Raw genomic sequence first — 11587 nt, forward strand, 5'->3', positions numbered from 1 at the left:
TTGGAGCTGGAATGAAGAGAGTAGCTCCCTAGAGCTTCCTTTCCTTTCAAGGAAAAGTTGTCACCGACTCAAAAAAGAATGCAGCACAGCATCCTCAGCCCCACAGCCGAGGACGGATCTGGCAGAGTACAAAAGGCAGAGAGACAGCATTCAATCTGCTAGACTACTTTGTGATATAGCTTCCGGTTGACTTAATGAGAGTTGAATATTCAAATTAACAATTAGCTTTTAATTTAGAGTGTACTCCAAATGGTATCAGTTTTTAATAGACTTCACAAAGGAATTAAAAATAAGATATAAGGTAGTCAAAATTTCCTTAATTAAAACAAAAAAGCATGAAACATACATGTTAACATATTGGATTTCATGACACTAAGAAACTTTTCATATATGGATTTTTTTAAATTATTTTTTATTTTTATGGACTACATTTCGTATGCAAATGGGGTACACCTTTAGACATTTTAAAGTGAACAAACCAACCCCACATGGAGAGTAACTATTTTCAAAACAAACACCTTGATATCTCTCTATAAACAGCTCCTATAAATCAATGCTGAAGTATTATTAACCCACTTAAAAATGGGAAAAATACTTCAGCAGACAATTCCAAAAAGTGGATATCTAAATGGACCAATAAGTATATGAAATGATGCCCAGTATCATTGCCCATCAGCTAAATATCAAAATAAAACATTACTCAGTTTTATTACCACATGCCCACTAGGGTAGTCAGAATTAAAACAGGATGTTGCTATAGATGGGTCTAGAACGGTATTATGATGCTGGAGAGACTGTAAATCATATGATCAGTTTTGGAAAACTACTGACAAGACCTACTGATGTTAGGTGTTAAAAAGATGGTTACCTCTAGAGAATTATTGATTAAAAGAATCAGTGGAAATATTTTGGGATGTGGCATGCTTGCTGAGGTAGTGGAGACACATACACTTGGGTACCCAATGTCCACAGCACATGTTTTTTAAACCCACCCCCAGCAGATGCCTAACACTTACTTAAGATAGCAACAAGCTCTATTTCTCTGGTGCATATGTACTCATGACAAAATTGAATTTGCATACTGGATACAATATTAACAACTAATAATTACATAGAACATTTACAACAGTATATTATAATAAAATTCATGTGGATGTAATCTCCCTCTAAATATTTTGCTGTGATTAGCTTCTTATTATGGGGATGTGAGGTGACACTGTGTCTACATGATGGGATGAGGCAAGGTGAGTGATGCTGGCGTTGTGACATAGCACTGGCCACTTAAGGACTGCTTGGACACAAACACTGATACCAGAACAGTTGCTCTGATCACTAAGAGGGTTAAGTGGCATGTGCAGATAGATGAGGGGATCATTCACATTCCAGGTGAGAAGGAGGGGGATGGACTGAGACATCATCATCTTTTCAGAATGGCGCACCATTTGCAACTTAAGAATTATTTCTGGAACTTTCCATTTAATATTTTAGGACCATGGTTGACTATAGGCAACTGAAGGAGTAGGAAATAAAACTGCAGAAAAAGGGAGACTACTATGTTTGAGTTAGCTTTTTCACTGCTGTGATTAAAAGTTCCCAAAAGAATGATTTCAGAGGAGGAAAAATTTACGTGGGGACATACTGTTGCAGAGGTATCAGTCTATAGAGGGCTGGCTCCATTTCCTGGGACTCTAGGTGAGGGAGAACATCATGGTGGAAGAGTCTGGCAAGGGGAAGCAGCTCACATAATTTCTCTAATCATTTCTCCTCTAAACCTTCTGGCATTGCTTCACACATGAGCTTTTGGGGACACCTCAAATCCAAACAACATATCACATTACAAAAAAAAAAATCATCAAATGTTACACCAAAACATTTGTCTTACACCAAAACAAACAAGCAAGCAGATAAACAATTAAAAAATGTTGAGTTTCAAAAAATTTACATACTTCACAATTTCATCTATCTATCTTAACCTGATAAATAAGGGGAGGACACATGGTGATATTTTAAAAGGTATTTTTAACATACCTATTAGAGTAGCTAAAATTCAGAGGATTGACAACAAGGATCTAGGATATGACAGGTAAGGGGGTTTAGCCTTTAAAGTTGCTTCTGAGTTAAATTTTTGATGACTCTGTTTTGACCAAAGTTTCTGAGAAATTTTTTCTCATGGTTTCAAAGTCAATAGAACTATACAATACAAAGAGTGAATCCTAATGTAAATAATGGATTTTAGTTCATAATTAAGTATTAATAATTGTAAGTAACATTAATTTTAATATTACCTTAACAATCATAAAAATGAGGAATATTTTATTGTTCAAAATAGGAAATAAAAATGATGATGACAGGTGTTTCAAAATTCAAAAAAGAGACCCCTTTATTTCTAGAATTATTGCTGGTTGACATTTGAATCAGATCAGTGCTTCATGACTTTTAGATGTTTGTTTCCTTATCTCTGAAGACTGAGAATTCCCTTTTTAGAGTAAAGAATAAGATGCTTTAAAAGCATATGATAAATTGTACAGCATTGAATTTGGCATATTTCTATAATTTAGTTTGTAAATTAAGCATATCAATTCAAGGAAAAACAAGTATGAACAAATATTTACTTGAAAAACACAACTATTAAATGTGATTGACATAATATGCCTGTCTATGAAGAATTCTATTCGGGGTCTGGTATGCCAGACTTTGAAGACACACCAAATATTGAATCAGGCAAGGTCAGTCTTCTCATTAAATGATGCAATAAGCTTTAAGGGCCACCCTAAATCAGTAGCTAAGCACGTTCAAACAATTTAATGAATGCAAAGCTCACTCCTTGTGTCAGAAGACAGTGTATAGTTAAGCAGTTGCAGTTTTTAAAGATGACACAAAAGTAGGTTATGCATGTGACTTACCACATGCTCTTGGACCCTGGTATATAAGCTTTCCCCTACACCTGTTGACATTCACACTCAGGATCTCACCTTGAACAGCAAACCAAACTCAACTTTCCTGAAACTATGTGCTACTACGGCAGCTACTACGGAGGCCTGGGCTATGGCCTTGGAGGCTTCCGTGGCCTGGGCTATGGCTATGGCTGTGGATGTGGCAGTTTCCGCAGACTGGGCTATGGCTGTGGCTATGGAGGCTATGGATATGGCTCTGGTTTTGGAGGCTATGGATATGGATGGGGCCGCCCATCATACTATGGAGGATATGGATTTTCTCGCTTCTACTGAAATCCTGCTCAGAGAAAACTTACATCTAAGGCCATAAGAGGATTAAGCAAATTTGACAGATGTTTAATCAAACAATGTTTCTCTGGACCAAACCAATAGCAAAAATATTTAAAGAGTCTATGATTTTAAGAGTATCTTTCATCTTGTGATTATATGCATCCTGATGTCCTTTATCTATACTTGAATAAACATAGAATATTTCAGTTATCTTAATTTGAATGGCATTTATCAGCGCATTTATTTGTTGGTTTGTTTAAAAGATAGCTCTATCTTTTGTTGTTCATTTTCCTTCTTGAGTGTTTTCAAAATGTAATAATAATTAAAAAAAAAAAACAAAACTAAAAATTCTATTCCTAGGTTTCCACAATTACCACAGTTCAGTTCATGAAGATTTGTTTACTTTCCACATTAAATGTCTCCTTTTATTTAACAATTCAAGTTCTGATGACCCTTAAACCTACTAATTTCAACTTTAGTTGGATCGGAATAAAATAAGTAGTAAACAATACTAATGCTAAATTCAAATAGTATTAAAATATTAAGGTGAATTAGAAAGATTCAGATTTGCTTTTCGTGTGCATGCACGTGCGTGTGTGTGTGTGTGTGTGTGTGTGTGTGTGTGTTTGTGTGTGTGTGTGTTTTGGGGGTATTATGGTTTAGACTCGAAATGTCCCCAGTGTATTGTATATCAAAGGCTTGGATCCTCATGCGGTACTGTACAGAAGTGGAAATTTGGGGGAATTAGGTCAAGAGGGCTTTGACCTCATAGATGGATCAGTTCATTGATGGGTTAATACTTCAGATGAACTATTGGAAAATGGTATAAACTACATGCAGGTGGAACATGACTGCAAGAAATAGGTCACTCGAGGCATACACTTAGGGACTATATCTTGTCCATGGTCCCCTCCTCTTTTTCTGTTTCTGCTTCCCAGTTGCCAGGAGCTGAGACTCTTTCCTCCACCATGTATTTCAACCATGATGTTTACCTCAACTTAGGTTCAGAGACAAATATAACCAACTGATCATGGACTGAAAACTCTGAAACCATGTGCCAAAACAAACTTTTCCACCTTTGAGTTGTTTGTGTTGTTTATTTTGGTCACAGCAACAGAAATTGGCCAAAGCATGGAAGTTGAAACTAGGTCCTCCTGCATATGAGGCAAACACTCTCTCACGGAGTTACATACCCAGCCCATTTCACACTTGCTTATTAAGCATAGAAATATCTTTATACAGCCAGCCTGTAAGAATTATCTTTGAATCCATCTAGTCAAAGGATATTACTTTACATTGGCAAGCGTGAAGCAATAATGTTCAGAGGTTCCTGTGGAGGACTTCACTACTTAGTTTAATAGAGTATAACAATAGTTATTCTTTTTCCTTTTTGAACTTCTGTAGCAATAAATAAAAACAATCAAGGCAAATACCAGAAGAAAATGTTTAACACTCCTACAATAATGTAGCATTATTATATCACGAGATCTTGAATTTATTGCTTTTATGGATTCTTGCAGGATTAAAGAGAAGTATTCCAGAATACCTTTACTTCCAGAGAACATACTTGCTAATTTGTGGGAGGACACATCACAATATGATCATTAGACCCAAACCTGATATATTGTTGGCAGAGTCAAATAGGTAGAAGATGATATCCTAAAACTTGTTTGATTTATTTGGGAGTTTTATGGCTTTGTCTTGAAGTAATGATAATAAAATACTCAAATTACCAACTATCTATTTAGTGTCTTTTAGAATAATAAATTAAAAGGCAACAAGTTTTAAAGAAAGCTGACAAAAAAATCAAGTAATAATATTAGATAGATTTTTTTTTTAATTTTTTTTATTGGTATCGGGGATTGAACTCAGGGGCACGTGGCCACTGAGCCACATTCCCAGCATTATTTTGTATTTTACTTAGAGACAGGTCTCACTTAGTTGCTTAGTGCCTCGCTTTTGCTGAGGCTGGCTCATGGTCCTCCTGCCTTCAGCCTCCTGAGCTGCTGGGATTATGGGCGTACACCACTGCACCCAGCTAGATATTTCTTAATTAGAACCAAAAAGCCCTAAACATAAAATTAACACATTAATGTAGTCGATTTCACTATATTATTATATTCCCATATGGATACTACTTAATGTGAAATAAAACTAATTACATAAGGGTGAAATTATTGCCAATTCATAAATCTGACATCTATACCAAAAGATGAAAAGTACTCCTGCTAATCAATATTAAACTATTTTAAGCCAAATTATAAAGGGACAGAGTATTTGTATAGGTGCATCTCAAAAGAGAATATCCAAAGTAACCAGAAGCATACATAACAATCACTAATATTATTATGAATCTGTAAATCAAGTTAAAATAATATTGGGATATCACTCTACAGATTCAAAGAATAGTAAAATCAGTGAACCTAAAAAATGATCTCTATATGTAGAGATGTAAAGCAGCAACTAATTTTATGTTTAAAATTTAATTTGAGGGCATATTTACATTGAGATTAGCCAGGTTTTGTATCAGTGTTGGTTGCTGAATCAGTTAAAGAACTTCTTGTCTCTAATATTATTTCCTACACTCCAACTTTTTACATTGTATTTAAACTTTTGAAGATTCTAAAGACATTCCCCATGTTAAGTCTCTTGCTGAACTTTACAGGGTCTTTGGAGATGGAATGTAATCAATATCTAAGACCTAATAAATATTTAATATCTTTTGAAAACTAGTTAGATATTCATTGTTTATGAAAAATAATGAACAAAAGGAAGGCAAATGGAAAATTGATTGTGAAATGAACTCACAAATGCAAGGTTTAAAGAATTGAACGAAAACAGAAGGGAGCCAAGGAGAATTCACTTCAATATTTGAACAACAATATACCACGTTATCACATTAAAGTGGCAAACAAGGAAAATAAAACTGGAAACTATGAGTTATGGTGATCAATCTTGCAAAAAAACAATAGAAAAGAGATGACTGTATCTCCACTTTTTTTTTTTTTTTTTTTTCTGAAGTTCTCTCCTGGCACACAGACCAGATTAGTTGATGCCTCTGGAATTTCCAGTCTTCCCTTCCCTCTGAAAGGAACTTCACCATGATATGATAAATAGTATAGCATTGAATGCAATCAAATCCTTTCATTGAATCATAAATGAAACATAACAGTTCAATGAAAGTCAGTGGTGAAGAGATGCTTAATTAAAAAAAATTATACTACCAACACAATAGGTCTGGAGAGATTATTGTTTAGGGGGTAGTGTGTTCTGACTTTAGTGACACACAAATTTCTTCTTCAGTCTACTAGTTCCAAAGTCAGCAGATACAGGGCTAAAAACAAAAACCAGCACCAGTGTTACTAGATTGGGAAGCACTGTGTACAGACTCCTAATAAAATGTATTTTCATACTTTATTACATACATTTTTGTAGATTACTTTTTATGTGAATTTTTGAACATTTTTTATTTATGGAAAAATTATGTTTAACTTCCAGTGGAAGACTTGACCAATGGAAGAGTATATTTTCACCATTTTGCAACACAGGATCTGAGCTTCAAAACCAATTCACTGTCTTCTCAGAGCCATCTGCAAAGAAAAGAATGAAGAACAATTGTCCAAGTCATTGAGTTCATTGAGTTAAGAGAACAAGAATCTCACAAGAAAATCATGTTTCTCAATTCCCAAAAGTGATCACAAAGTATATTACCATCATTGCTTTTTTCAACCTAAAAAAAATTGATAAAAAATATTTGAATGTTTTTGATTTGATTCATAAACTTTATAGAATCTTTTCAAAACTGTTGAGCTGTTGAGCATTTGTGTGTGTATATATACATATATATACACATACATATATATATGCATGTATGTGTTTGTGTCTGAATGTATATCACAGTGAGATATACATTAGATAAATTTGTTTTATGTTTGAGAGAAAATAAATCAGATTAAATAATACAAATAAATCAGGGAATTTTTTTCAATTTGCAATGTATATTTGTTTTTATGTGAAATGGGCGTAGCTATACACATCAGAAGCAATAACATTAACAGCCCTTAGTCATTTCAACACAATCTAACAGATACACCCAAGCATTCATGAAATGCTTAAACTGTCTGGGTATGTTTACATTTTCTTCCCTGCAAAATGACTCATTGAGAATAAAAAAATTTGCATCAATTACCTTTTTTAGAATGAAAAGTAAAGGTGGAATAAATCTTGATAAAGTGCAAAAGGTATTTAACATCCAAGGCAAATACTGATCTAAGTATTCCTTTAAAAAAACGTAAACCACTGTGGGTCCATATTCTACTTTAGATCATTTCTACACTTTGTACCAGACACAGTTCACTTTTCATTCATTCAACAGGTAGGTTTTTCCTCCCTTTTTAGAAGAATAGTGAAACAATCCAGTTGAGAAATGTATTACCAATAATGTTATTTATGAATCTCAAAACAAAATAAAACAAAACTAAAGAACAAAAATACTCTCAACTACCTATTTAAAGTCATGCAAAGCTGATTAAAGACCCAAGCCCGAGATCCAAGATGGCAGACTAGAGGGAGGCTGTGTTCCTTGTTGCTCCGTAACTCCGGTTTCAAGCAGAGGGTATCTGTTTCTTGGTAAGGCAGTTTTTGCTGATTATCAATCCCCTGCTGTTTACCCCATTTGTCTCCTGTGATCACCAGCAGTCTGCCAGCATATCGACGCATTTTTTGAGTGCAGATTGCTCACTGTCAGGCGCCTATCATCCGCCATTTGCCTGCCTCTCGCCTGTCCATGGCCTGCCTTACACCTATCCATCACCCAATGCACGAGGTTCATCTCCCGATCATCCGACAACAGTCAGCAAACTGATTGCCACCAGTGGAGCACCAGCTGCCTACTGTTGCCTGGAAGTTCACTGTGACAGTACCTGTAGGTTTGATTACATGTGGCTGCCACCATTTTGAGACAACAGCCAGGCCCCATAGGACCCCTGGTGGGACAGACTGATCCCCATCTCCAGGATCCCTCAGCCCGACTGATCACTCCCTGCCTCTGGGGCCCTCACATCGACTGACTGTTCCCTGCCGCCAGGACCCCCAGACCAACTGACTGCGCCCTATCACCTGGACCCCAGACTGACTGATTGCAACCGGCCTCCAGGATCCCACAACCACACCAAACGCACCTGACCTCCAGGACCCCTGCCTGACCAATTGCATCCCACCTCCAGGACCTCCTGCTGACCTCGGCCACACCCTGAGCTGCAGCTCCCCTTTTGCCAACATATTTCAAAGCCAGAGCGGCCATCTTGGATAATCCTGGAAGCCATAGCTCTGATCTTTAGGAGGGGCAAAACCCATCCTGAGATGCCTGCTGGAGGCTTGAAGCTCATTGTCAGGTACCTCTCATGCATCAGGCTACTGAACTCTGGGAGGTTTCATTACTATATGACAGTTATACTATATATTTTCTTTTTTCTCCTTATAGAAAAAAATTTAATTTTTTATTTCTTTACTTTTCTTGCTCTCTTTTTCTTTTGTTTACCTGTTCCCTCAGAGTCTCTTTCTCCCTTTTTTGCATGCTAACACCCAATTTCTTTTGATTACACTCTCACTCTTTCTATTATCTAGAACTTCTATATATTCTTTTCTTATCCCATTAACAGCCACATTCTACATCCCTCTGCATCCTCTTTGTCCTCCATTTGAAACTGCAGACCTTATTGCAAATTTGTTTGTTTTACTGAAGATAATATTTGAACTCATTCTGTTTATTATGACAATTTTGTTATTGTCCTCATAGGGGCTATTTGATCTAGGATTGCATAGTGTCTGAATTGGGCACTGCTAATATTGATCTCCCCTTTAAGAAAGGGTTTTGGAAACCTATAGGACCACTCTAAGCGTATAGGGGGAAATCTGCAATACCCCAGATCTGCAGCGCTAGAGGGGAAGATACATGAACAACATGAAAAAACAAGGGAAGAAAATGATCCAAACAAATCTAGATTCTATATTAATAGAATCCAATGACAGTATGTTAGAAGAAATGTCAAAAAAGGACTTCAGATTATACATGATTAAGATGATTTGTGAAGCAAAGGATGAGATAAGAGAACAAATGCAGGAAATAAATGATAATACCAATAAGCTGAAAGAGTAACTGCAGGAAGCAAAAGATCATTTCAACAAAGAGATAGATATTCTCAAGAAAAACCAAACAGAAATCCTTGAAATGAAGGAAACAATAAACCAAATAAGACCCAAGCCCAAGATATAGTCATGTTCCAGTGCAGCTTAAACTTTGATTTGGTTTCCTTTTTCCACAGAGGGGGTTAAAGAAATCTGGGAAGACTGATCTGTTCCCTTTAAATCCTGGTTTTCTCTTACAATCACACTATGATTTATTTTTGGGGATTTTCCAGGCATCAGAATTTTAAGGCACCCTATTAAAAATAGCATATGACCCTAGGAATGTAAACATATTTTTAAAAATCTGTATGTTTAATAAACAAGTAATGTATTGTGTAACCATGTTGGCTAAATTGTTAGGAAATAAGGGGAATGAAGTACACAAAGCTAGAAAACAACATGCAAAGGCAAAAAATGTAATTCTCAAGACAGATATATGAATAGAAAAATGAAATTCTGACTGTAGAAATGGATAAGAACAAAATGCCCTGACGGTGCTAAAATGTGTTGGAAATGAATTCAACACAAAGGTAAAAAGAGGTTTGATAAAGAAAATAGACTTATAGATTACCAACATAGGGAAACAATGAAGAAAAGCAGGTGAAGTGTGAAAGCCAAGATCACCTGAGCTTTTAGATGATACTTTGGATAGAAACCACTCTGGAAAAGTAGATCATGGCATAAAGAGAAAGTATGTGAACAGATGTTCAGGCTGGCTATAAAAGTGGATTTATTCTCTTGGACAGTCCCTCAGTTTCTGACATAAAGTTTAGTACATTGATAAGTTATAAAGTTTTGTAATTTAATGAAATAATTTTCTGTTCATTAATTTCTATATATCAGTGATGATCAGAATTTAACTATTCAAAATAGTTATTTTAAGGAGAGCATATCATTGATTTCTCAACAAGAGAAATAAATTCGACATTTGAAGACTTTGCTGAATTCCAAGATTTAAACTTGACCATTTATATGAGTCTAAATGAATGTAAAATATACCAATCCAGAGAATAATATGAAAAGGAGAAATGAGAAAATATTTAATGAGAAAATATTCTCAAAGTTGTATGATGCAACATGTTTGGTTGTAAAGAACCAAAATTCAGAAAATTTTTAATCTTGTAATAATGTCTCAAGTTCAAGCTCAGGATAACTAGACAGTGAAGCAATCTAAAAAATTTTAATGAGTTGTATGCCTCTCTGTGTTAGCAAACAGATTAATGACTTGCTTCAACTCAACTAATAACTTAGGATGGTACTAAACAGTGGTTCCAGGTTTCATCACATGCTCAGCTCAAGACAGGTATATAAGCGTTCCCTTGCACCTGCTGACATTCACACTGAGGATCTCACCTTGAACAGCAAACCAGCTCACCTCCCTGACACCATGAGCTACTACGGCAGCTACTATGGAGGCCTGGGCTATGGCCTTGGAGGCTTCGGTGGCCTGGGCTATGGCTATGGCTGTGGATGTGGCAGCTTCCGCAGACTGGGCTATGGCTGTGGTTATGGAGGCTATGGATATGGCTCTGGTTTTGGAGGCTATGGATATGGATGGGGCCGCCCATCATACTATGGAGGATATGGATTCTCTCGCTTCCACTGAAATCCTGCCCTAGTAATTCCACATCTGCTATTATAAGGGGACTTGCTAAAACATTCTAAAGTCAATGGACTTAAGTGACTTTAGGCTTATAGAACAGGTTAAATCTAAGAATTTAAGAGAAATCATTTTGTGACCTCATCCTAGATTGGAGATGCATAGCTGGTTTAATTCCCAATAAATGATTTAATATGAAATTGAAAATATGTCTTGTGTTTGGTTTATTTTTTATTTGTTCTAATTAGTTGTACATGACAGTAGAATGCATTTATATATTTTGATAGATCATGCATAAATGGAGTTTAATTTCTCTTTTTTCTGATCATACATATTGTAGTATCACATAGGTCATGCAGTTATCAATGTACATGAGGTAATAATGTCTGTTTCACTCTACTATCCTTCCTACCCCCATACCCCTTTCCCCTCCCTTCACTCCCCTCTATCTTTTAATTCAATTATGTATGCATACTTGAGTTTTGAAAATTGTTGAGTAGAAATACAACACGCACAAGATTACAAATGTGTGTAAATGAATATATGCAAATTGAGAGATAGAAAACATTCCAAACAT

The 11587-nt window shown here is 35.8% G+C and overlaps 2 protein-coding genes across 2 annotated transcripts; both read left to right on the forward strand.

Annotated features, from left to right (window-relative positions):
* Positions 1 to 3008: 3008 nt before the first annotated feature.
* Positions 3009 to 3227, forward strand: LOC306670471 (keratin-associated protein 19-7-like; the record flags this gene model as incomplete). The annotated part of the gene is made up of 1 exon (XM_079155103.1): positions 3009 to 3227. The coding sequence occupies one exon, from the start codon at positions 3009 to 3011 to the stop codon at positions 3225 to 3227; it is 219 nt and encodes a 72-aa protein (XP_079011229.1).
* Positions 3228 to 10797: 7570 nt separating this feature from the next.
* Positions 10798 to 11016, forward strand: LOC306670457 (keratin-associated protein 19-5-like; the record flags this gene model as incomplete). The annotated part of the gene is made up of 1 exon (XM_079155096.1): positions 10798 to 11016. One exon carries the CDS (start codon positions 10798 to 10800, stop codon positions 11014 to 11016), a length of 219 nt encoding a protein of 72 aa, XP_079011222.1.
* Positions 11017 to 11587: the final 571 nt, after the last annotated feature.

The sequence above is a fragment of the Sciurus vulgaris genome (assembly GCF_902686455.1).
Source record: "Sciurus vulgaris genome assembly, chromosome: 10".
Lineage (NCBI taxonomy): Eukaryota > Metazoa > Chordata > Mammalia > Rodentia > Sciuridae > Sciurus > Sciurus vulgaris.